The sequence below is a fragment of the Citrus clementina genome, unplaced genomic scaffold (assembly GCF_000493195.1).
Source record: "Citrus clementina cultivar Clemenules unplaced genomic scaffold, Citrus_clementina_v1.0 scaffold_3, whole genome shotgun sequence".
NCBI lineage: Eukaryota > Viridiplantae > Streptophyta > Magnoliopsida > Sapindales > Rutaceae > Citrus > Citrus x clementina.
The window spans coordinates 43,253,068-43,277,762 of NW_006262339.1; the positions used below are offsets into that span (position 1 = coordinate 43,253,068).

Below are 24,695 nucleotides of genomic sequence, written 5' to 3' on the forward strand. Positions count from 1 at the left end.
CAAGAGTTATTTTCACACCCAGCCGGTCGCAATCTGCATGGGCGCCAGGCTGCCTGTCGCACCAAGTTTTGCTGCGACAGGCAGCCTGTCGCCAGATCCAGATTTAGCCCAGTTGTTCAGAAAATAACTCATACCAGTAACTGATGTCGATTTGTGTTGGATTCGGGATTCGGATGTCGATTTGTGTTGGATCCGGATAAATTATGATCGGATATCACTTTTATCGTTGTCCTTTGCGGTCACCGTTGACTGATGAATCAAGAGCGAAAAGCTGCTTTTGGTTTGGCGATATGGGAGAACGATGTTGGTTTTGTTACGCAAAGAAGGGTAATTTGGGAAAAAAAGCTTGTGTTTGGCTAATGTTGATAGAAAAAAGTTCAGAGGGTTAATTGCAAAAATAATAAAATAATAATGGTTATTTTCGTAAATTTCCCCAAAATGATGGCTTTGCTTAAGATTATTGTCCACGAGCGTAATTTGTTTATATTCGTCCTCATTGCAAAATCTTAAAATATAGGATCACTTTTTATTAAATTGCTTTGGATATAGGTTGTCATCTCCTATAAAATTCAATTGACACCAACTTGCTTGTAATTAAAGAGACTCACAAAATTTAAAAAAAAAAAAAAAGTAAAATATTTTTTTTAAAATGACAAAAACCATCCTACAAATTTTTTTATAAAAAAAAAAATTAAATGTAATATTTGCTCACTTTTAGATGAGTTTCTAATAAACTTAAATAGTTATTTTCTGATTTTTCACAAATTTCAAGTAAAATGTTTTTTTTTTTAATTTAATTGACAATCTATTATATTTAAGTCTAATAGAATCTTTTAAATCAATCTGTGATGGCACAAATCTTAATGCATGGGTCCATCATAGGATATGCAACACTATTCATAGGACCTTAATTAGTATTACATTTATAATGTATACTCTCACGTAAATCATAATATGGCAAATACACATCAGCTTAATTGATGTGGCCATGACTTGTAACGATTATGATATAGTGGGCTGGTTAATCTCTAAAAACAATAAACACGGATAAGTGGGGCCAACTCTAAAGTATTTTTTATGCAGCTTTTTTACATTCAATCGATTCAATATTCAAAATAAATAAATAAATAATTCATAATTCAATCAATTTTTAAGTTAATTAACAAGATAGTAAGAAAATTCAAAAAAGAAAAAGGTGATTAAGATGATATTTCTTCGTACATTCTTTACAACTGTTATTTTAAGAAACTATTTTTTTTTTAAACTTTGGAAGTGAGCTAATAAATGTAATAATTTTCTTTACAGAAAAAAGCACAAGAAATTTTATAATGTTCTTTTTTAATAAATAAATAATTTAATTTTTAAAAAAATTAATAATGAATTAACAATTAGACAGTACAATTAATTGTACCTCTTTAACATTGAGGTTATCAAATATAGAATTTGTATACGAATTCTTAATTATAAGATAATTATTGATTAAAGATAGGCATGAAAAATAGACATTTTTATTATAAATAATTTAAAAAATCTATTAATTTAATTATATCAAAAAAATACCATTAAAGAATAAAATCTTCCTAGCACATGGGACTCGAACAATCCCAAAGGAGACTTCTTTACATGTAGGCCTTAAGCATTAGCCTAATTTACCTATATTTAAAGCTACTCCTGGAATGAAAATACACGATGCCATGATGCATCCATCATCTCTTCGTCATCTTCCTCTCTCTCGCTTACCAAAAACAGAACCTAACAAAGGCAAGTGAGTTTTTTCTTGCAGCAAGAGCATTATGGGACCATCATTAGTTCCAGTGTTCCACTGAAGTTACATGCATCACTTTCTCTCATCTTCTTTTTTCACTAAACGGTGCACTTCTAACTGGTAACTCTTAATCCTAACAGAATGCACATGTTGATAACCAAAAATCATTCTAAATTTCATGCAAAATACACTCTTTAGTAAAGATTTGAGTTGGGTCCACTAATTTGATCTATTTAGTGGGAAGCTAGAGGTCAACAGGATGAAATGGACAACATTCCAAAATCAAAAGCAGCGCTCAGCTGAAAAAGTGCTTTGCTGCTTGTGGGGTGGTTGGTTGTGAAAAAGTTGGAGAAGCATAGCTATCAAGATGTGGCCGCATTTAGTAGCTGAAGCGAGATTAGAATCCATCTGTCTTAAGCTCATCGGCAGAGTTTGCTTCTGGAAGTCATCTCAGTGCCTTAATCCTTGTGTTTTGGTGTTGCTGCCAGAATCTCTTCTACTCCACAAACTTGGTGTTGAATAGTTTAAAAGTTTAGCTAAAGTATAACAAGCTCCACCAAACTCCCAGATAATTTGGCAATTTGCAATAAAATTTTCAAGATCAGATGTTGACCTTGCATAACAGATAAAACATGCCAACCTACAGATACTGGTATCTCAATCATTTTATTTTTAAACAATGTAATTCTACGGGGATTTATAGGTAAAGGGTCTATATTTTAGGTTAATTATACTGCTTATAGTCAGAACCAACTCCTCAAAAAGCTGCTTTATGCAAAATATTTGGCACCAACCAGCTGGTAGTTGGTGAAATCTTTGTGAGGTGCTTGAGATAACTAGATAGTGAATGTAGGTGACAGAAATGCAAACAGTTGAAGTAGGAAGATAATCACCAAGTGATTCTGAATCACAGAATTTGCAGAATTTTTCAAAACCAAAGTAAAATGGAGAAGCTAATTTAAAAAGAAATAAAGTAAATCTTAAAATAACAATTGCTTCGCCAAATGAAAGGAAGTTTTCTCACCAGAGTGTATTAGAACAAAATTAAGAAAGGGAATTCTTGCAGAACAATATCATTATAATTTTCATGATAATAAACAAATACATCTCCCATCCAACTGATGACATGGTACTGGAATACAACAAATTTGAGTAAGGCATATAGTCGAGCCTCACCATGGAGCACAACAAGCCCCAATAGCAATCATTTCTGCTTCATCATTTCGACAGGAAGCTACTGCATCAATGGTGACCGATCAGCTATATGAAGCATTTCTTAATTTTCTTGTATATGTTAGTTTGAATCTTCTGTCCTATTTGGAATTGCTGAATTGATGGAGATTAACGGTAGTATGCCATGTGTCTGGATGACATGAAAGGAGAGGAACCAAAGGGAGAGGTCTTTTGCACTTGTTTAGGAGGATCGACTGGCCTTTTCTTCTCAAGCTTGGTTTCAGAACGGAGCCAGGACTCAACAACAGAAAGTAGGTTAGTAGAGTTCCTCAACTCATCGAGTTCTGCTAACTTCTCAGCCCTCCTCAACTCACCATCTTGGATGTATGCCAGATGTGTAGCCCATGTTTCCAATCCGTCAAAAATATGGGTTGCATATACAATTGTAGCTCCTCTCTAAACAAAAACAAAATATATATCATGAACCTACTTTTATTTTTTTTCTCCTCAAGTATTGATCTTGAGCTTTAGATTTCTGAGGAGAAATGAGATATTTGAGCATTGAAACCACAACAGCATGAAAAAATATAACAACAAAGTTACATGATTACAATGATTCCTCTGTAAATAACATTCTAAGCTGCAAACAACAGCTGTGCTTCCAGCAGCATATTACATATGTAAAATCTCCCCTATTAGATTCCTTTTTATCAGAAGTGTTACCTGCTCACATTCATCCTTGAAAAAATCAAGTAAATCCATCCTGGCAACAACGTCTAGATCCACTGTAATCTCATCCAGCAAAAGCACCTGCAATTAAATCCAAGATAGTTTATGATTCTTGAGTAAGATGGTGCACTGAAATAGTAAATAGTTCAATAATATGTTAAAATTGAACAACCCAAAATGCCAAATGACTCAGCAATTAAGGCTGCAAAACAGTTGGGGTTGAATGGGTGGTCCAAAGATACAACTGGCAACTTTTCTAGGTTTTTATCTCAAGTAAATTCAGTTCATTGAGAGGTTCCAAAATTGAAGAATACAATAATGCAATTTAGCATCTATGGTCTATGACAGCTCTCACAAAGAATTTGCTTCTTCTGGCATATAGCAAGCTTCATTGTCCCAAATTTGTGCAAAACCTAACAGCATATACATTCTAATGCAATCCCATTGAATTCATACCTTAAAAGGATGAAGAAGACCCATACAGATTTGGACTCGACGCCGCTGTCCATCAGATACCTTATGCATTCGCCACTGCAGGTCAATATCAAGTAGCTCAATCAACCTCTCTCTTCTTACAGGATCAGAGCCTTCAACTACCATTAAAGGAAGAAAAGAGTTGGAAACTAAAACATAATCAGAGAAAATCGCCAAAAAAAAAAATAAAAAATCCCAACCTCCAAATATCATATGCTCAGCAGAGAAGTCTCCCTGGAGTGGAATCTCCCCCTGAATATTCCCAAAATTACGGTTCACTTCAAAATGATTATAAACAAGTAACATTAATAGCATTGCAATATTTCAACTTTGGTGAACAATTAAAGTCAAATTAATAGAACTCACAGCAGAGCCAACAGTTTTACTCCAAGATCCTCCAAGATAAGATAGGTCACCACTACAAACAAGTTGAGTGTCATGAAAAGACGATCGATTCAGCACTTGCACGACGTCTCTTCCTCCCACCATATGCTTTCCCGCCAAAATCTTTAACAGCGTCGTTTTTCCTGCACACAACGACACAAGCAACTAATGTAAGGGGAATTTAGTTGAAACATTTTACATTAACCCCCCCCCCCCCCCCCCCCAAAAAAAAGAGGATTTTGAAGTGGATTTACCAGATCCATTGGCGCCAACGAGAAGGCAACGAGATCCCGGCGAGATATCGAGGTTGAAATCGTAGAATAGAGGAGGCTTATCGTTCCCCTCGTAAGAAAATTGCATGCCGCATACTTTGATACTGTTCAATTTCTCATTCTCATTCATTCCGTCCGCCATTTTCCTTCCGTGAGCAAACGCAGTACATGGAACAGACGTAGTATTCACGATTTTAGATATACAACACACCAGTAGTATTTTGACACGTGTGTTTTACTTTGGCGGGTCTTGACTTTGCCACGTTGCTTTCTTCTATGTTCCGTGGTTGGTTTCTTGAAAAATAAGACAAAACGATGTTGGATTCAGTCTTATTACGTCAGCTACGTGGGCCGTGGGATTATTCTTGGGAAAGAAGCCGAAGCCATTCTCTCGGACTCCGCCGCGAGGCAGTCTCTTTGATTCGATATCAATAGTGAGGCGATGCTTACCGTAGGATATTAACCGTAAGGCGCCAAGCTCATATTATAAAATACGCCCCGTCGTTGCGAATACGACCGTCGTTCAACGAATAAAGGCTGACTGAAACCTAGCGTCGGTGCGAGCGGAACGATCAAATCCGTGAATCTGAGGTTGTTGAATTTTGATTGACAACTTACCTGTTACTGTAAATGCTCCTTCAGTGGATTAATATGTTATACTTACACTTTATACTTTTTTTTCTGAAATCGCCAAAACTCAATTCAATTAAGTTATTGCCGCGTAGTTCTGTGACTTCGAGTAACTCCGATATTGGAGCGTATAATAATCATGCTGATTAGGAAATGAAGAAGGTGAAATAGTCATGAGCAAGATAGGGTTATGGGAAATTGAATTTAGCTGATATGCCAGTGATGTACGTAATAATTATGCTGGTAAAAGTGAATGTAATGTACGTTTTTGTTTTCGCAGGTGGCACTTCTATATGAACTGAGTGAGTGAGTGAGTGATTGGTGCCATTTGATGGAGGAAGACGAGGATAGGCTTTTGCTGAGTAGTTTGGGTGTGACGTCTGCCAATCCTGAAGACATTGAACGGGATGTATTAGCTGCGGTATTAGCTTGGATACTTTATCTTTCCAGATTTTGGTTTTTAGTTTCGGAATGACAGTGCCTTAGTTTGCTGGTTTTCTTCTTTGCTGATTGTTCATGAGATAGCATTGATGATCAGAATCTTGATCATATAGGTTATATAGATTTAGTTTAGTGTGTTGTTGGCATTGCTTACATTTTGTTGCACTGATAAGAAATGCCAAACAACTACGTGCATAATGAATCTTTACAAGTATAGATTGAGATAATTTGATCTTTTTATGACCGAATACTTGGTATTTTTCTTGGTTACTATGAATTTGGTATAATTCTATGATCTTGGAATTTTAAAGTATTGGTAGCTTATCAAATATCACAATTTGACTCGTGCACTTGGCAGGCAGAAAATGTTGCTGGAAACAGTAATGAAACAGAAGAGAGCAATGAAGAGAAACCTCATGATAAGTCAGAAAGCATTGATCCATCCTCCACTAGCCAAGAGAAACTTTATAATAAATTAAGGGCTGTAGAATTTGAAATAGGTGCTGTTGCATCTACTGTTGATCATCTGAGGAGGGTTTCAACTAAAGAAGACAATGATATTGATGATGGTGACAGCACGGAACAAGATGGTAGAGAGGATGAGAAAAGTGCTGTTCAGGCTTCTCCTAATGATATGACCCTTCAGCATGCCCTAACAGCTGATCGGCTAAAAAGCCTTAAGAAAACTAAAGCTCAACTTGTGAAAGAACTTTCACATTTTCCGAAAGGAATAACTTCTAAGGGTATTGAGCATGATAAATTTATACAAGATCTGGTAAAGGAAGAACACAGACCCAAGAGAAAGTCTAAAGAAGCTCAGAAACCAGGCAAAGATCGTTCGAAACAACAGAAAACAGTTTCGGTTGATGATGATTTTGATTTTGATTCCGCGTTAGATGCAGCATCTGCAGGTTTTGTAGAAACAGTGAGTCAAACATAGTTCTATCATTCTACGTATATGACTTACTCAATATGATCTTGGATTGGATATAAGAGATCAATATTTTGTTTATTTATATTTTAATATTTGTAGTTCATGGTTTTGTAATATTGCATGTCGATCTGATAACTTTAATTTAAATCTCTTTAAATGTCTTAGAAAAGGGATGAATTGGTTCGCAAAGGAATTTTAACTCCTTTTCACAAGCTTAAGGGCTTTGAGCGCTGCATACAACAACCAGGTCCATCTAACAAGCAAAATGTACCGGATGAGCGAGAAGCCAGGAGTAACGATCCTTTTTCTGCCAGTGTTGACAGAGCTCTCCGCATGATGTCAGAGGCTGCACAAGCTCGCCCTTCAACAAAGCTTCTTGATCCCGAATCTTTGCCAAAGCTTGATGGACCTACTCGTCCTTTTCAGAGGCTAAAAACACCTTTCCGAATGCCTCAGTCTGAAGAAAGTGAGGTAGAAAAGAAAAAACGCTCAAAAAGGAAAAAGAAACGTCCTTTGCCTGATAAGAAGTGGAGAAAGCGCATTGCCCGCGAAGACACCCGTCTGGAAGAAAATGGTATATTCCATATTATACTTTTCTTAATTAGTTTCTTGACTTAGTGTGGCCAATCCTGAGTTTTGAAATGGCTCATGGTCATGGAGTATTTTTTTATATATGCAACCGAACATGGTTTTATGTTTCTTATTTTTATGTAAAAGTTTGCAACCTTTTTGCTATTATTTTTGTAGAAGATTCAAGGGATAGCTTGGACATGTCCAGTTATGAGGAAGAGAAGCAAGAGGATGATGAAGATTCAGATAATAATGAACCTCCTTTTGTAACTCTTGAAGGCGGGCTCAAAATCCCAGAGTCCATTTTTAACAACCTTTTTGACTATCAAAAGGTGGGAGTCCAGTGGCTGTGGGAATTGCATTGCCAAAGAGCAGGTGGAATTATTGGAGATGAGATGGGTCTCGGTAAGACCATCCAGGTCTTATCTTTTCTCGGAGCATTGCATTTCAGTAATATGTACAAACCAAGCATTGTTGTCTGCCCAGTTACACTCTTGCGACAGTGGAAGAGGGAAGCAGAAAAATGGTATCCAAGCTTTCGTGTGGAGTTATTACATGATTCTGCTCAGGATCTGGGATTTAGGAAGAAGCGAGCTAAATCTTCCGATACTGACAATGACAGTGAAGGTTCACATGACAGTGATTATGAGGGAAATCTGTCATCAAGAAACCCCAAAAAATGGGACCTCTTGATAAATCGAGTTTTGAGATCAGAATCTGGTTTGCTTATTACCACTTATGAGCAACTCCGCTTGCTAGGTGAAAAGTTGCTTGACGTTGAATGGGGTTATGCGGTTTTGGATGAAGGACACCGAATTCGAAATCCAAATGCTGAAATTTCTCTGGTTTGCAAACAGCTACAAACAGTTCACCGTATCATAATGACTGGTGCTCCAATTCAGAATAAGCTTTCTGAATTGTGGTCCTTATTTGATTTTGTTTTCCCTGGAAAATTGGGAGTTTTGCCTGTGTTTGAGGCAGAATTTGCTGTTCCAATAACTGTTGGTGGTTATGCTAATGCTTCACCATTACAAGTTTCTACTGCCTACAGGTGTATATTGTTATACTTCTGAATGTTTCTGGAAGGTCTTTCCTTTATATAAATTATCTGTGCCTGTAATCTGTTCAGTCTGATACTTCTGAGCAATAAATTTGATGTTGTGCAGGTGTGCTGTGGTCTTACGTGACTTGATCATGCCTTATCTACTACGGCGTATGAAAGCAGATGTCAATGCTCAGCTTCCTAAGAAAACTGAGCATGTTCTCTTTTGCAGCCTCACCGAAGAGCAACGAGCCGTGTATAGAGCATTCCTTGCTAGCTCTGAGGTGGAACAGATATTGGATGGAAGTAGAAATTCTCTATATGGAATCGATGTGATGCGTAAAATATGCAACCACCCTGATCTGCTGGAGAGAGAACAGTCGTGTCAGAACCCAGACTATGGGAATCCTGAACGTAGCGAAAAGATGAAAGTTGTAGCCCAAGTGCTGAAAGTTTGGAAGGACCAGGGTCATCGTGTTCTTCTCTTTGCTCAGACTCAACAGATGCTTGATATTCTTGAGAGTTTCTTGATTGCCAGTGGTTATGAGTATAGGCGAATGGATGGTCTTACTCCTGTCAAGCAGAGAATGGCTTTAATAGATGAGTACAATAACTCGAGTGATGTGTTCATATTCATTCTAACAACAAAAGTTGGTGGTTTGGGGACAAACCTGACTGGTGCAAACAGGGTGATCATTTTTGACCCTGATTGGAACCCATCAACTGACGTGCAGGTATGTTAGTAATAAATTCTTCAGTTTATTCACATATCTGTGAAATATGCATTTTTATTTGTAAAATGTAAGCTTCCACACATCATCATATATCTGTGATTTATTTTGTATTTTGTTAATAATTGCTAGAGCTTCTCCACTTACTCTATCATCTTTCTGCTTAGATGTACCATGTTTGTATCTGTTCGAAAAGTTTTTCAATTGCAATCACTTAGTTTTACTTTAAACCATCACATCTGAGGATTAAGCAAAAACTGTTTCTTAAAAAGGCTAGGGAGCGTGCTTGGCGTATCGGTCAAAAACAGGATGTAACTGTATATAGATTGATTACACGCGGAACTATTGAGGAGAAAGTGTACCACCGACAGATATACAAGCATTTTCTCACAAATAAGATATTGAAGAACCCACAGCAGAGAAGGTTTTTTAAAGCTCGTAATATGAAAGATCTTTTCACTCTCAATGATGATGGGAATGGTGGGTCTACTGAAACTTCTAATATTTTTAGTCAGTTGTCTGAAGATGTGAATGTTGTTGGGGATCAGAAAGATAAGGAGGACAAGCAGAAACATAAGAAAGCTGCTTCAGCAAACGCTGATGATGCTGTAGGTGACAAAGAAAACAACTTAGAGATTGGGTCCTCCAGGAGAAAAGGGAAAGAAAAAGTTGATAATATTGGTGACGAAGTAGATGAAGAAACAAATATTTTAAAGAGCCTCTTTGACGCCAATGGAATACATGTAAGTTTTCCTCTGTTTGCTTACATGATTGCCTTTGGTTGCGTAGGCTGTACACTCTTTTTCTGTGGAGGAGTTAATCTTCTTGCCTCTAACTCATTGATCAAAAGACTTACCCTGCTACTACTATAAATTTCAAACCAACGAACTTTTAATTTGATCCATGAAACCCTTTGTGCTATGAAGTTTTACTGATGACCCTTCTGTCTCATTGTCTTCAGAAAATATAACCAAAAGAGTCGCACATTTAGCTCATGAATATTGATTGAGTTATGAGGGCACTGTTTGTCTGAATTTTCCACTAGTTTTTCTCATATGCCAGTTAGCTGAGAGATGAGTTGACATGATCTGTGGAATGTAGGATATGCAAGTATTTTCATTACTTTCTCCAATTTAATGTCGTGAAAGGTTCCATAAGAAAATTTCAAATAAGGGGTGTGAACTTCATTTTTCTTCTTCTTCTTCTTCTTCTTCTTCTTCTTCTTCTTCTTTTATAATGCAGCAGGTGCTATTGTATTTTAATATTTGCCATTAGTATTCAATAAGGACTAGACCCAGAAATGTCCATTGGGACTCTACTTAATCTACCTGTTTTCCTTGTTCTGTTTTTTATTTTCATTTACGGTCTTCAGAGTGCTATGAACCATGATGCAATTATGAATGCCCATGATGAAGAGAAGATGAGGTTGGAGGAGCAAGCCTCCCAAGTTGCACAACGGGCAGCAGAAGCATTGCGGCAATCCAGAATGCTTCGCAGTCGTGACGATATATCTGTTCCAACTTGGACTGGGAAATCTGGAACTGCTGGTGCCCCGTCATCTGTTCGGAAGAAATTTGGTTCAACAGTGAGTTCTCAACTGATTAAGCCCTTAGAAGGGTCATCCAGCAATAAAACAGGTGAATTCAATAGCTTTGGAGCTGGGGCATCAGCAGGAAAGGTGCTATCTTCATCTGAATTACTGGCTAGAATTCGAGGAAACCTAGAGAATGCAGTTGGTGCTGGACTTGAACGTCAATTCGAGGTGGCTTCAAGTTCAGCTAATGTAGCAAGATTTGCAGATACTAGGACTTCACGGTCATCTAAAAATGCATCTGATGTGCAGCCTGAAATATTGATTCGTCAGATCTGTACGTTTATGCAACAAAGAGGTGGAAGCAGCAATTCAGCCTGCATAGTCGAGCATTTTAAAGACAGGGTACCTTCAAAGGATTTGCCTTTGTTTAAAAATTTGTTGAAAGAAATTGCTACGCTCCAGAAAGACCCAAGTGGTTCACGTTGGGTGTTAAAGCCCGAATTTGTACAACAGTGATTATCGCTCAGCTTCTTTTGGTGAAAAATGGTTTCATTCATTTGAGGTTTGGTGAAAAATGGTTTCATTCATTTGAGGTGCTCACTGATGTACATAATCTCATTTTGCTTGAACTTGAACCTTGCATGCTGCGGGGTAGGTTGAATTTTGTGTTTTAAGTTCCCTAACAATGTTGGTTCTTTTGTAGGCAAAGATAAAGTTAGCTCATTGTAGTTTCTAGAGTATAAGTTCCCTAACAATGTCGGTTCTTTTGTAGGCAAAGACAGTTGGCTTATTGTAATTTCGAGAGTTATTGAGCCAGAAATTTTGTAGAGCATGATAGGAGCTCATTGTTTTGAGAATTGGTTGTGTTTGTATATATTTATTATTCTTTGGGGGCCGCATTGGTAGGCTGCTGCCCCGGTGATTTTTCAGTCCTCCCAAGAGGAAATTGAGATTATTACACAGGTTTTCATTCCCTGTTTGCTTTTTCAGATTGATTGCCGACGTGTACATATACGAAGACGAAGCCAATTAGTGTTTATATTATCTTTTGTCCCGTTATAGACTTCGGGGAGAGTCTGCATGTCAATCTGCAAGAGTACGCACAGGCCGTCCGGAGGTAAGACAACAGATACATGCAAGTCGCCCAGGAACAAGACAGAAAAAGAAGAATAATCGATTTCTCTATTATGATAGGTGGAAAACATAGAGAGTGCCAGTTGGAGAAAACTTTCACACCAATACAACATACTTTTTCCAAAATATGCAAGTATTTGATAATTCTCTTTTATGCTCTTTCTCAATTTTCCTTCACCGTCAATTTTCTTTTTCTTTACTAGAACAAAAACATCAAACAAGCATCTCATACAAACAAAAAAAATAGTCATACAACTAGAAAGCCGCCCATCCTGAAGCAGGCGTCTTACTAGATCCACTCGTGGCTGATGTAGGAAAATTCCTCTGCAGAAACCAACAATCACATTTGCAAAATTATTTATAGCAGGAATAGTAGTGCTTGACATCAAGAGTAGAGAGCATCATCATGTGTCAACAAATAAAATTCAGTATGCTGAACTCTTAATTTGAGAATGAGAAAATGGAAAAAGAAAAAACATAAAAAACAACTATGCATTGATTTTAGTAAGTTATGTTCAGGACAGGACAACAAGATCCAAGAGACAGCCATTCCTAACTGTCTTCAAAGTAACTTCTCACGAAAGTAGAAAATGCCCATGTCAACCAAAAAATGAAGTTCCAAGAGTGTTAAATTTTAATGTCAAATATAGAGACATGAAAGGGCAAGGTGTGTACAAGCTAAACGATTATAACATCGAATCATCATAAAACAACTACACGGTTACATCCAATGTCCAAATAAATAAAGCAATATCGCATATCATCGGTAAGAAAACAAGTCCACAAACTAGCAAAACCATAAATTCAAAGAGATCCTAGAGCGCACCAGCAATAACTAGATATACATCATAAGAAACTGTTGACAATCGGTTACACGCAATGTCTTTTATATGTTTGTATTTTCTTCCCCATTCCAGGCATCTTACTCTATAATAAGTGAACTCCAGAGTATATGATTGGATAGCAATTCCCTTAACGTTTAAATCTTACTTGATCAATAACAAATTAAAATCTAGGACCTGCATCACCATGAATAAACATACAAATTGTAGAAAAAAAGTAAAATAGGAATGCAGTATTTTAAATCAGTAACATACCTCAATTTGGGAAAGGTCTGAAGAAGGATCAGTAGTAGAATGCCTTGTGGTTTCCTTCGGTGCCCCGACACCATTATTATGACTAGCTGAGTTGATCCTAGCAGCAGCAGGATCATTAGGTGGCGGCGGCAGAGGTGCCCTTATTTTTCCCATTCCACTAGGTGGTGGGGCAAGCCCCACCGTTTTAGCCTTTGCCGAAACTGAAACCGCCCCAGACAGCCCTGCAGCTGAAAGCATGCCAGTTCCACTAGTCGGTTTGGGCTTCACATTGATCCGGATCGTTTCTCCTTCCTATTATTGGAAACACAATCAAGTCAATTCCATCCTGAATCAATACATAAATTTCATCTTCGACCCAAATCAATGACTGAAAATTAGATCAATCAAAACTCCAGGCAACGTGATCACAGAACTAAAATTACAAGTCCAAACACCATACCAAGTTGTAAGAGCCCACCACAAAGACACGATTTTTAAACAGCTAAATTAAAACAAGCATACTTCAAAGCCAAATTATCAATAATAAATAATAATAAATGATGACAAGTTTAACAAATTAAAGTATCAAGTATACCTTTAATCTATGATTAACTGCGGGATGTATATCGATATGACCATCGCTCTCACTCATCTCGCCACTCTCCTTCTCGAGTTCTCGTCTCACGTATTTCTCGTGATCCGACAACGCGACGTTGAAATCAAACGCTTCATTTCTCTCATTAAAGCCTAATCCAATAAACGCGTGTTTTCCTGTACCGTCCTCGATCTTGAGCACGAAATATCGGGACGAGTCGAGGACGGTCTCCACAGAGTTCTCACGCTGGCCGGGTTGAACGAAACAAGCTGCGAAGAGCTCGCCGGAGTTGGGATCCTCTAACCGGATCTCACACCGGTCCTTACAGGATACGACCCGGAGGCGGCCTGTCCAGATCTTGTCGGACTGCAACCATTCGCCGCATTTGTAGCCGCCAGAGGTTGTACGCGGGGGGATTTTGTAAACGCAGACTTCGCGGACGACAAGGAGCGTGTGCTCTAACGATTCTTCGTCGTCGAACGACATGGTCGTTTTGTTTGGGAAATGAAGAAGAAATGCGAGTGAATTTGAGGTGACTTAACTGAATTGAAGAACAATGACGAGAGAGGTGAAACGAAGGAATCAATTCAGAGGAGTGGCAGAGACGTGCCTTCAAAGACTATTGATGGGTCAACTTTCCAGAGTGTGACTTTTTGTCTGAATTTTTGGGCCTGGGTTCGGGTAATTTTCTTAGCCTAGCCCACAAAGCTTCTAATAAAGTCACGTGCGCAGCTTGCGAGAGAAAAACCCCATTTTAGTATAAACCCTAGCTTTCGGGATTCTTCAGTAGAGTCTTCAGCCTTCAGCCGTTGAGAAAAGACGAAAGGTTCTTACTGCACTCTCTTTCTCTCATTACGATGATATTTATTACACGTTCTTCATGATCTTGAGATTTTTGCTTATGAACAGGCTTAGCGAGCGATTAAGATGTATCTTCAGTTCTACATTAACGATAATGGCGATAAAGTTTACACCACTAAGGTATGTGACACTAACTGCTCCCTTTACCGATACTTGTGGTTTTTGGAGTCACTCCGGTTGGTAGCTTGTAGTTGGTGAGGGGTGATGCTTGTGTTTTGTTTTGATTGGAGATGAATCTATTGAGTTTCCGATCAACTCATCATTTTTCACTAAGTGCTTAAGCTTGTCTGTTGATGTTGGGAATAAGGGGGGTAATCGAGTTTTTTAACGATCTACTATAATTTGGAATCCTGTATTATAGCCTGGTGCCACCCATTTCGATTTTTATGTTCTGTGGTTTTCTTGATATTCTCTTACATTGATGCCGAAGGCTTCGGTTTTTTGAACCTATGTCTAAGACTCCATATGGTATCGAGGTGTTGTGGTTTTGAGCTACAATTGCCATGTGTAGGTGTAGCTATCAAATAAAAGTTGATAGGTGTTCATTAGCTGTGGGTAAGAGTGTTTTTAGATATAACTATTATTGTTAAATAGGATGTCTGTTAGAATTATATTATTATTGAATACTTTTAGTTTACTTTAATGTGTGTGTGTGTGTAGAATATAATGGATAAGTGAATATTTATTTCTGAAATTATAAGTATTATTATGGTACATAGTGAGAACATTGTAAAAGTCCAAAAAGGTGTGAAATCACCTAAACAGAAAGATTGTTATTTGGCAAAAAGCAAAAGAGGATAAATGAGAATGGGTATAATTGTCTTCTAAAAAATCCATAGGCGTAGGAATAGGTATCTTATCATCTGCTATGAAAAAAAAAAAAAAAACAGTTGGGCTTTGGAATTCTAGCTGGTAAAGAGTTACCAAACACCTTGGCAGTTGGGCTCTGGCGACCCAATTGTTAAAACACGCTTCCAAATTGATTTGAAGGTTTGTTCGGTAATTCTGGTTGGTAGTTGGGTTTTGGCTGTCCGACTGTCAAAGTGCTTCAGTAACATTTTGATAGTTGGTTCCAAAGTCTCACAGATTTCTTTTCATAGTTGTTGATAGGATGCGTTAAATGTCCTTATTGCTTCTATTATTTTATTAAAAGTTCAATTATATCCTTTTCCTTTTCTAATCTAATCTAAACTTGATTTTTATTAAAAACAAGCCTGAAGTCATTACTTTTTTCGTTCTCATCAATGTGATGGCAACACTGATTACAGTGATGTCATAGTAGTAGCAAGATGCATGTGATTCTTGAAATGTTATTGAACAGGATATATTATTATAATCAAATTAGAGTTAATACAGAGTTGATTCGATTATAATTAATGTACACTGTTTCTTTATGTCATCAAATTAATATATTACAAACAATCTTTATGTCATCAAGTTAATATATTACAAACAAGTGTTAGAATATAATTATTCGATTATATTGATTGTATAAAGGAGTGTTACTGCACGTTATTTTATAAACTATTGTATTTATGTAATTTGAATTCATTATTTAGAAATAATTCAAATTATAATTGTATAAATAACTTTCAATTTGGTTTGACTGAAAAGAGATGTGCAAAACATCAATTATTTATTAATTTTATTTTTGAATTATATTGGTTTGAAGTTTAACTGGTGTAGGAAAAGAGTTAATTGACTAGTTAAATATAACAATAAAAATATTGATTTGATTTGTTATCTTATTCACCAAGCATTTGTCAATTTCTGCTCTATGGTGTTTACCAGACAGCAAACAGCCACAAACTTTCCATGGCAGTTATTAATTTCATTCCACAACATCTGTGGCTTTTGAGGCACAGTAGCACACTAACAAACAGACTTCAAGTTTGTTGGAAGCATCCTGTTTTGATACCATGCTGGGAACTATTTTGCGCAAACTGTGTAGTGTATTAAAATGCTTTAATTCATGTTTCTGCAAATAGTTCTATCTATTGACCTTTAATTGTATTTTTGAATGCAGAAAGAGTCGCCAACGGGAATGCCTGCTCAATCTGCTCATCCAGGTGCTTTATCTTAAGCTATGCTATCTTTATATTTTAGCTTGGTCACATTAGATAGTGTGTGCATTTTTTTCTTTTTAATCATGCAACATTCTTGTTGTTGTATTGTAAAAACATCCCCAGTATTTTCACTGCTGAAAACATCTTTCCAGACTCTTGAGAACACATTGCATTAAAATTATAGAGCTTTAAGTAAAACTGAGGATCTTACAAGATAGCCTTATCCTGCAATGAAAAGATTTTTCCTGTTTCAAAAACATCTTTGACACTTTCTTCTTATGTATGCCTTTTGTTTTGGTTAGGTTATTAGTGCATTTGCAGTAGGGTCTCATGTTTTATGTCAACCATTGCAATCAATGAATTTGGGTATAATATTGGCTTGAACTTATTTTAAACTTCCAGATAGAGTTCATTCTAGTGAAAACATTATCTTCAGTGGGAAAAATCTCATTTTCCTCCATAAAAATATTTGCGGAAGAGATGTGTGGTATTTGATGTCATAATCTGTTCCTCTTCTTTCATAACTGCAGCTCGCTTTTCCCCTGACGACAAATACTCAAGGCAAAGAGTCCTTCTAAAGAAGCGCTTCGGTCTTCTGCCAACACAGAAACCTCCTCCGAAGTATTGAAATGTTTTAAAGGCTTAGATTATTGGTGTATCATTTCAAGCTTCTTCCATATTGGAGGTTCCAATCTTCTAATATTTATCATCCTAAGATTGTGTAATGTTACTAATGTAGAACGGACTGCTCTACACCAATGGTTGAAATATGTATGATTAAACTGGTACTCCATTGGCTTACCAGCAATCCTAATGTCTTCTAGGATATAAAGTAAAAAGTTTTCTTCGAAGATGGTAATGTGTTTTGATTGTCTTTTCTCTGTAATCTGATCTGTAGCTTGTTTGTGCTTGAGATTTGTGTCGTCGTAATGTCTCATCCGAGCATTTCTAGAATTGGTTGCTTCACCGTCACATAGCATAAAATTCTTCATTTATTAAATGCATTTTTTATAAGCATTTAGTACTATGAGGTACTCCATTCACCCCCTGATAAAATTATTTCGGTAATGGGTGTTCGTATTTTATACTAATGATTTTGTGGTAGACAAGTTACAAAAAGTATCATAGTAACGCGATCAGGAAGCCAACTAGAGCCTCGAAATAGAGGTTGCTATTTGACGACGTGATGACATGAATTCAGAATTCATTTTTAATCAAATGAAATGAGAAGGTGAATTGAGATTTGAGAGAGGCAAGAGAGCGCTTCATACTGACTTATATTTAACGTTTATTTTTAAATTATCATTATGCTCCTTTAGCTTTCTATTATCTACATTTCTTCCGTGAATAGTTTTGGATACTTGCTAACTAGATCCACAAAATTTAAATAAATGTTATCATATCTGCTTGAAAATAATAAAATAGATATCATGTGAAATTATTTTTGACACGTTCTGGTTGTAAAATCAAGGCAAAGTGTCTGAAGTCCATTTAGGTGGATCGATTTAACCTTTATAGAGAGAACAATCCAAAATTTCAAACTAAAGATTAAAAAAAAAAATTGCATCATCAATTTCTCAGTCTAAAAATTCATTTGCTTGGTTAAAAATCATTTATACATATAGATAAATTTTTTTTTTAATTCTCAGAAAAGATAATAATTTTTTTAAACGAGGATCTAATTATTAAATAAATGCATTTGAAGAAAAATAGAACAATATTTAGTCGTCGATTGGATTCGCCCGTCGTAGCAACCAATGGTGGTTCGGTAATAAAGGCAAAAAGTAGATGGCAAATTGGTCCACACGGCACTCGGTCGTTCAGTTTTATAGCAGTTGAAAGACTTGCACTCCCCGCCCACACTCTAAGTCCTCGTTCTCGCAGTCTTGCGACGCTGACCGACGATCCTCATCAACTGTTCAAGTACGATCTCAACCCCGACGTTTCTCAAGTGTTATTCTTCTGGATCTCAATATCAGCACTTCTAACGAGTCTTGACGGTAAATGCTATTACAGGAATGGCCAGGAGTCCATTACGATTTCTGGTGCTTATTTTGGCGATTTCGATCTGCCACGCCGCTGGGATCTTCCATCCGATTTCCGACTCTCACCGATCTGCTGCTCTAGACCTTTTCAAACCCGTGGACGGATCCTTCGCCAGGTTTCATTTCAATTAATAAACCGTATTATATAATTTGTTGTTCGTTTGAGATCATATCTCTCTATAAGTTTAAGATTTTTCGGATTGGTGTATTTGAGGAATGTCAGATTTCTAGTTTCCTTCTGCTTTTCAATTTTAGGTTGATTGTACAATAGTTGAGTTAAAGTTCGTTCCTGTGATTAAGGGGCATTATGGTCATTTTATTATATGTTTAAGCATTTTTTCTTTTTGGAATTTTTGCAAATTAGATAACAATTGTTTTATTGAATTTCATGCCTTCATTTTTAGATAGTTCTGGTATGTGAATTTGAACTTAATGCGAAGCAACTATTTGATGTGGGTCATCTATTGTTTGTGCCAGCTTAGAGGAGGCGTATGAGGCCCTAAGGACCTTTGAGGTACTTGGAATTGAGAAAACGGCTGAATTGAGCAAGGCTATTTGTAAGTCTGTATTGGGAACCCTCGAGTCATCCTCTTCGACTCCAAAGGATTTATTCCATGCCTTGGGAGTTAATGGCATATTGAAATGCAGTAGCAAGGAGGAAACCTTTGAGGTATTTTTCAGCTCGTCTATCACGGTTTGGATATTGCTTTTATGGTTAAACAGAATGTGAAAGTTGGCGAACGTGTTGTTATTCTATTTTAAGGGAATCATTTCAAGTCTCCAAGCTGTGGTTCGTGATGCCAATTCATTGCTTGACTTCTACTATTCAATTGGAAGTTTGAGACTTATCAAGGTAAAATTCATAATTTGATTTAGTTTAGAACTTGATTTTCATTATCATTTTTACTCGTCTATTTTTATTGTTTTATTTTTTTGTGTGCACGTGATGTATTTGGAATTTTCACATTTTTTTCTTGGTTAAATGTTTGTAGGTAATTCTTATACTGTTGCAAATGTTAAAGGGACACTCAATGAAAGTTGTGTTTTGAAAATACATTGCCTTTTAAGTTTCCCTCCTTTTGATACTCCTTGATTAATACCTTGGTGCAGGATCAAACCTCTAAAACTGATTTACACCTCAGTGATGCTGAAGGGACTTTCCGCTCTATCAAGGTTAGTTGCTACTTACCTGCCATTGTTTTGACACTGGGTCACTATGCTCAAGTCTAATTTTGGACTACCTCAAAATTAGAGCCAACTGATTAGACCTTATAAAGTTGGTGAGAGTTGACTAGGTGGAGGATGGTCAGCGGTGGATCCGACTCAAACTCCCATCTCTTTCTCCCTCAATCTCTGACTACAAGTTTCCAATCCTGCTTACCACACAATATTTTTCTTAATGTTTGGGGTGATGGTATAAACTGTTGGCAGGCTCTTAGCCAGAGTGATGGAAGGTGGCGTTATAGTTCAAACAATCCTGAGTCAAGTACCTTTGCTGCTGGTAATGATTTATAAAGATGTAGCTGACAATAGTCATTCTCTTTTATTGTTGAATGAATTGTGGACATTTAGTTTTGAATAGAATTGTTGTGCTGAAGTTAGGTCTTACCCACATGCTGCTTATCATATTTATCAATTTATCAATTTTTATTCTTAATTATATACTAAAAACGTCAATGCTCATTTCCATGCCATGATCTTTTCAGGAATTGCACTTGAAGCTCTCTCTGGGGTAGTTTCATTAGCATCTTCTGAGATTGATCAATTTATGGTAATTTGGAACTTTTGAAATGATATTGGACTTTTTTTTTTATTAGTTCAAAATTTCCTTTGCTGCGACAATGTGTGTTTATGCTTGCCTTTATTTCTTTTCTGGTTTTCCTTTTTCATTAAGCATCTTCCGAGATCGATCAGTCTATGTTAATTGTGAACATGAATCAATTAGTATAAATTATTTTGCATTTGCTTATGATCTGCAGATTGGTGCTGTGAAAAATGACATAGTGAAGCTTTTTGACAGTATTGAGAAATATGGTGAGTGTAGCCTTTGCCTTCAATTTGATTAGAAAGTAAATGATTGTATTTGCTTTTAACTATTGTATGCTTTTATATATTTTGAATTTCTAATAGGAGAAGTTTCCTACAAACCTTAGTTCCAAGATCTGTGAGGATCTTGGCACAAAATCAGAGTATCCACTTCCTTCTTTGGTATTCTTTGATTATTGGAGAGGAACTATTTGTAAAGAGAGAAATGTTTACAAGATAATATGCGCAAAAACTGTTTGTAAAGAGAGCAACTTTAGCAGGATAATAAGGGCAAACATTGTATAAGTTACCAAATGCTGTGGTGGAAATAACTTGTATAGAAATAACTTCAGATGGAAATCTTTGGGAAACAGAGGAGAAATAATTGGGGTGGAGGATTTTGGTTTGGATCAAAGAATTAGCTTTGTAGGAAAGTTGTTTAAAGAATAGAATGTCCTTATCATGTTCCTATAGTATGATGATATGAAATTCCACATTTAGGTCTTTTTCCCCTTCTTTTCTTTCTGTATGCACACTGTGCTGCCCTTCCCTGCATAGAGTATATGTGTTATTTAGTTTGACTACTAGAAACTCCCTACCAGAAATTTCTCAGTTCTCTTTCCAAAAATCATGATTTTTCTTTGGTAGAAAATTTTGAATTCATTGTTGGATATTCCATTCTGTAGAAATCTTTTCTAATTTAATTTCTTATTGTAGATGATGGGACCTTTTACTTTGATGAGAAACTTGTTAATATGCGTGAACAGCAGGGTCCTCTTGCAACTACCTCTTCTGTTGTTAGAGGGCTGACAGCGTTTTCATCTGTGATTACTGAAAGTTTGAATGTAAGTATATGCTTATTGGTGCATGTCTTAGAAATGTTTGTTTTCGTTGGAAGGTGTTCTATTGCTTTCTTTGATGTTTGCAGCTTCCAGGGGATAAAATATTGGGCATAGCAAAATTTTTCCTTGGCATTGGGATTCCTGGTGATACAAAAAACTTTTTCGACCAAGTTGACTTATTAGCCTGCTTGGAAAACAATAGGCAAGTTTTCTTGAGTGTTCTTTTTTTTGGAGTCATATTTGTCCAAGATATTTGAACTATGCTGAATGTATACTTTTGCTGGTGCAGAGTTTCCATTCCGCTAATCCTATCACTTCCATCTACAGTGATTTCGTTGACTAAAAAAGACTCCTTAAAGGTGTGATTTTCATCCTGTTGATCCCATCATTACCATTTTCTAGTCTTAGTTGCTTATAGTTTCTTGTTCTTTTCCTCAGTCATAAATTTCTTCATTCAGACATTATTTATTGTGAGTTGTGATAGTCTGCATGTTATTTTCAGTTTTGCGTAGCCATTAGATGTTCATAATGTTTTCATGTCTGTCATTTGCATCCTCGTGAGATGGCATAAGTTGCTGTGTCCCTATGTCTTAATGGATGCTTTCTTACAGACTTTTTTCATCTTTTAGTTTTTTATTTTCATTTTTTGGTTTGCTTCTGGTTTTTAGGGGGTTATTCAGTTTATTTTTACGCTTTGCAGGATACTTAAATTAATTTTGTTATTAACATATTGTGATATATGTTATCAGGTTAAGGTCAATACCGTCCTTGGCTCACATGCTCCTCCTCTAACAGTGACACTTGTGCGAGCATTTTCCTCTAGTGCAAGGGACAATTCCATAATTGAGAACCAGGTGCTGAAATGCCCTTGTTTAGGCTTTTTATTGGGTGAATTTCATTTTCATTGCCTATCATTTTCCCTTTTGGACTAGTTGATTCAGATGCCTAACTTCAAATTTTGGTCTTCCATGAATGTGTCATGTAGGAACTCAAATTTGACCCCCAGGATGCAGTTTATTTCTTGGATGATCTGCCAGCAAGTTTTGATGTGGGAGAGTACATTTTTGTTTTTAAGGTATTTATGTTTTGATAAATTATTCAGGATCAAAAAGTTACCTAACACTTTTTTCGTGTAGAATTTGATGCCAAATATTTGAATTTCTGTAGATGTTGGTTCAAGATTCTGAGCAACAAACTGTTTATGCCACTGGAACTCTAACTCAAGTACCAATTTACGTGACGGGACTTATCAAAATCGAAAATGCTAAAATTGCAGTTCTTGATAGTGATCTTGGGAGTGTGGAAACACAAAAAAAGTATGTTGAAACATATCTCAGATGTTTGGTAATGATTTTGTATGTTGTGTTTATATCACTTACTGACTCATGTTAGACACTTGTAGTCATGACACTTAACTGTGTATATTTGAACATGACACTTCTGGCAGTCTTATTTATATCCTATTTTTCAATGAACTAAACCATGTAATTTGAATCATAATTTAGGCTAGATTTAGCTGGAGAAAGTACTGTGTCAGTATCAGCAAACCACCTGCAGAAGCTGCGTCTGTCATTTCAAATGTCCACCCCTCTTGGCAATGCTTTTAAACCACATCAGGTATATTGTTGCTTCTATCTGCCTCTAGTAGTATTTCTTTACAATAGTTGGTTGGTTAATTCTGTTGATTTGCAGGCATTTCTCAGGCTGAGACATGAGACAAAGGTTGAGCACACCTTTGTAGTCGGGAGCTCTGGGAAAAAGTTTGAGATAACTCTAGTTAAGTATTTTTTTTTTTAAGTAATTTTATCTCCATGTTTTTATAATGTAAATTTCAGTTAGCCATATTGATATTCACTCCTGATTTCAAGCTTTGTGCATTGGCAAAATTTGACAGCTACCCAGTTTTTTTTCTTTTTCTAGAAAACTGTTTGTCTTTATGTTGACCACATTTAGTAATTTGTCTTGTAGGATTTTCTAGGACTTGTTGAGAAGTTCTTCTATCTCTCAGGTAGATATGACATTCAGCTAACTGTTGGTGATGCTGTCATGGTAAGCATGATCTTAATGCTTGTACATTCTTCTTTCTACGTAGTATTATCCGAGTAAAATAAGTTTTATCCCTTGACAGGAGAACTCGTTATTACGTGAGATTGGCTATGTCGAATTAGATCTACCAGAACCTCCTGAGAATGCATCCCGTCCTCCTCCACAGCCAGTTGATCCTTACACAAGGTATGGGCCAAAAGCAGAGATAACCCACATTTTCAGAGCACCAGAAAAGCGTCCTCCTGAGGAGCTGTCTCTTGCTTTCTTGGTTCTGACTATTTTGCCACTTTTTGGATTCATAATTGGGGTGAGTCATGTGTAACTGTTTGTTTCTGTATTTTTATTGAACCAAAATCTTTCTGAATTCCAATTCTTTTTCTGGCCGTAGCTGATATATGTAACATCCTTTGATATTTTACAGCTATTACGATTAGGGGTGAACCTGAAGAACTTCCCTACTTCAGCTGTACCTGCCACATTTGCTGTCATTTTCCATTTAGGAATTGCAGCAGTTCTGTTGCTCTATGTGCTTTTCTGGTTGAAGGTTAGTCTTAGTTATGTGCTTCAATGTTGTTAAACCATGGTTCAGATGGCTGCATTTTAGCATGAAATACAAATTTTAAACCATACACTCTATGTGATCCTTGTAACACGTAATGTTGCATGTCGAAAGTACTGTAACTTCTAGCCTTATATTATTCTATGTCATGCTCATTTGTAACTATTTGGTGCTTTCTTCTTGCAGTTGGATCTGTTCACAACATTGAAGACACTCTGTTTCTTGGGCGTTTTCCTAATGGTTGTGGGACACAGGACCCTTTCCCACCTGGCGTCAGCATCAGCCAAATTGAAATCTGCCTAAATTCAATGAAAAGCTTTTTGCATAAGAGTGAATTCAGAAGAGAGGAAATTGCTGATTCATGAGAAACAAGACGGTTTGGTTCAATTTTTGTAGGATTCTAGTAAATTATATTAACCCGTTGACAATTTTAGACTTTTAGTGCACACAACCCAAATGAAATGCCGGAAAGGAGTTATTCAGTCATTTATCTTTCATGTCTGTTACCAAGCTTTCACTCTCAGAAGTGTATGTTGGCAAACAGAAGGTAGGTTGGATTTCTCTTTGTTCTTGGAGCACGCAGAGAATTGAATTGTCATTTCTGGGTTTCTTCTGCTCTGTTGGATCTGCTGTGGAATGATGTTATGAATCCACCCTGATTCATTGATTTCTGGGCAAACTAATCGTTAGTAATGAAGATAGAACATGGCAATGACAGTTTTAAAATATAGATTCATACAAGTAGTTATTAAATTGTTGGCACTGCA

The 24,695-nt window shown here is 36.6% G+C and overlaps 5 protein-coding genes across 8 annotated transcripts; 3 read left to right on the forward strand and 2 right to left on the reverse strand.

Moving 5' to 3' along the window:
- Positions 1-2,739: 2,739 nt before the first annotated feature.
- On the reverse strand, positions 2,740-4,982 carry LOC18049331 (ABC transporter I family member 19). Its single transcript, XM_006443745.2, has 6 exons — positions 4,780-4,982; positions 4,508-4,668; positions 4,342-4,393; positions 4,124-4,260; positions 3,662-3,748; positions 2,740-3,394 (listed from the first exon to the last, which is right to left on the reverse strand). The coding sequence occupies exons 1-6, from the start codon at positions 4,937-4,939 to the stop codon at positions 3,107-3,109; spliced, it is 885 nt and encodes a 294-aa protein (XP_006443808.1). The 5' UTR covers positions 4,940-4,982; the 3' UTR covers positions 2,740-3,106.
- Positions 4,983-5,116: 134 nt separating this feature from the next.
- Positions 5,117-11,736, forward strand: LOC18049929 (protein CHROMATIN REMODELING 8). Of its 3 annotated transcripts, none has more exons than XR_002906411.1 (9): positions 5,117-5,388; positions 5,708-5,848; positions 6,227-6,793; positions 6,968-7,376; positions 7,550-8,423; positions 8,539-9,148; positions 9,418-9,888; positions 10,518-11,330; positions 11,670-11,736. XR_002906411.1 is itself a non-coding variant. In XM_006443747.2 (9 exons), exons 2-8 carry the CDS (start codon positions 5,759-5,761, stop codon positions 11,193-11,195), a joined length of 3,699 nt encoding a protein of 1,232 aa, XP_006443810.1. In that variant the 5' UTR covers positions 5,117-5,388; positions 5,708-5,758; the 3' UTR covers positions 11,196-11,241; positions 11,273-11,608. The 3 variants fall into 3 exon arrangements, 2 of the variants coding, with proteins under 2 accessions (XP_006443810.1, XP_006443811.1); XM_006443747.2 differs by lacking the exon at positions 11,670-11,736 and having other exon boundaries at positions 10,518-11,241; positions 11,273-11,608; XM_006443748.2 differs by lacking the exon at positions 11,670-11,736 and having other exon boundaries at positions 10,518-11,608.
- Positions 11,737-11,841: 105 nt separating this feature from the next.
- On the reverse strand, positions 11,842-14,107 carry LOC18049930 (uncharacterized protein At1g03900). Its single transcript, XM_006443750.2, has 3 exons — positions 13,485-14,107; positions 12,911-13,201; positions 11,842-12,137 (listed from the first exon to the last, which is right to left on the reverse strand). The coding sequence occupies exons 1-3, from the start codon at positions 13,968-13,970 to the stop codon at positions 12,069-12,071; spliced, it is 846 nt and encodes a 281-aa protein (XP_006443813.1). The 5' UTR covers positions 13,971-14,107; the 3' UTR covers positions 11,842-12,068.
- A 101-nt stretch (positions 14,108-14,208) lies between these two features.
- On the forward strand, positions 14,209-17,264 carry LOC18049932 (H/ACA ribonucleoprotein complex subunit 3-like protein). The gene is made up of 4 exons (XM_006443749.2): positions 14,209-14,310; positions 14,394-14,465; positions 16,372-16,414; positions 16,942-17,264. Exons 2-4 carry the CDS (start codon positions 14,412-14,414, stop codon positions 17,037-17,039), a joined length of 195 nt encoding a protein of 64 aa, XP_006443812.1. The 5' UTR covers positions 14,209-14,310; positions 14,394-14,411; the 3' UTR covers positions 17,040-17,264.
- A 928-nt stretch (positions 17,265-18,192) lies between these two features.
- Positions 18,193-24,654, forward strand: LOC18049931 (dolichyl-diphosphooligosaccharide--protein glycosyltransferase subunit 2). 2 transcript variants are annotated; one of them, XM_006443753.2, is made up of 20 exons: positions 18,193-18,334; positions 18,428-18,572; positions 18,934-19,126; positions 19,220-19,309; positions 19,567-19,629; positions 19,888-19,957; positions 20,163-20,227; positions 20,436-20,490; positions 21,199-21,326; positions 21,410-21,525; positions 21,613-21,682; positions 22,073-22,177; positions 22,309-22,398; positions 22,491-22,639; positions 22,829-22,940; positions 23,016-23,099; positions 23,292-23,372; positions 23,452-23,676; positions 23,791-23,913; positions 24,115-24,654. In XM_006443753.2, exons 2-20 carry the CDS (start codon positions 18,430-18,432, stop codon positions 24,229-24,231), a joined length of 2,079 nt encoding a protein of 692 aa, XP_006443816.1. In that variant the 5' UTR covers positions 18,193-18,334; positions 18,428-18,429; the 3' UTR covers positions 24,232-24,654. The 2 variants fall into 2 exon arrangements, with proteins under 2 accessions (XP_006443816.1, XP_006443815.1); XM_006443752.2 differs by lacking the exon at positions 18,193-18,334 and having other exon boundaries at positions 18,341-18,572.
- The last annotated feature ends 41 nt before the right edge of the window (positions 24,655-24,695 follow it).

Bases quoted from the DNA above. Each gene is read 5' to 3' on its own strand.
- LOC18049930 (XM_006443750.2), bottom strand. From the start codon at position 13,970: ATGTCGTTCGACGACGAAGAATCGTTAGAGCACACGCTCCTTGTCGTC. The intron at 13,202-13,484 runs GTATACTTGATA...TTCCAATAATAG, and splicing joins CAGTTAATCATAGATTAAAG to GAAGGAGAAACGATCCGGAT. The intron at 12,138-12,910 runs GTATGTTACTGA...TGGTTTCTGCAG, and splicing joins CAGACCTTTCCCAAATTGAG to AGGAATTTTCCTACATCAGC.
- LOC18049932 (XM_006443749.2), top strand. From the start codon at position 14,412: ATGTATCTTCAGTTCTACATTAACGATAATGGCGATAAAGTTTACACC. The intron at 14,466-16,371 runs GTATGTGACACT...TTTTGAATGCAG, and splicing joins ATAAAGTTTACACCACTAAG to AAAGAGTCGCCAACGGGAAT. The intron at 16,415-16,941 runs GTGCTTTATCTT...TCATAACTGCAG, and splicing joins TGCTCAATCTGCTCATCCAG to CTCGCTTTTCCCCTGACGAC.
- LOC18049331 (XM_006443745.2), bottom strand. From the start codon at position 4,939: ATGGCGGACGGAATGAATGAGAATGAGAAATTGAACAGTATCAAAGTA. The intron at 3,749-4,123 runs GTATGAATTCAA...ATTTAATTGCAG, and splicing joins GTCTTCTTCATCCTTTTAAG to GTGCTTTTGCTGGATGAGAT. The intron at 3,395-3,661 runs GTAACACTTCTG...GTTTTTGTTTAG, and splicing joins TCAAGGATGAATGTGAGCAG to AGAGGAGCTACAATTGTATA.
- LOC18049929 (XM_006443748.2), top strand. From the start codon at position 5,759: ATGGAGGAAGACGAGGATAGGCTTTTGCTGAGTAGTTTGGGTGTGACG. The intron at 5,849-6,226 runs GTATTAGCTTGG...TGCACTTGGCAG, and splicing joins AACGGGATGTATTAGCTGCG to GCAGAAAATGTTGCTGGAAA. The intron at 9,889-10,517 runs GTAAGTTTTCCT...TACGGTCTTCAG, and splicing joins TTGACGCCAATGGAATACAT to AGTGCTATGAACCATGATGC.
- LOC18049931 (XM_006443753.2), top strand. From the start codon at position 18,430: ATGGCCAGGAGTCCATTACGATTTCTGGTGCTTATTTTGGCGATTTCG. The intron at 19,630-19,887 runs GTTAGTTGCTAC...AACTGTTGGCAG, and splicing joins GGACTTTCCGCTCTATCAAG to GCTCTTAGCCAGAGTGATGG. The intron at 22,399-22,490 runs GTATTTATGTTT...GAATTTCTGTAG, and splicing joins AGTACATTTTTGTTTTTAAG to ATGTTGGTTCAAGATTCTGA.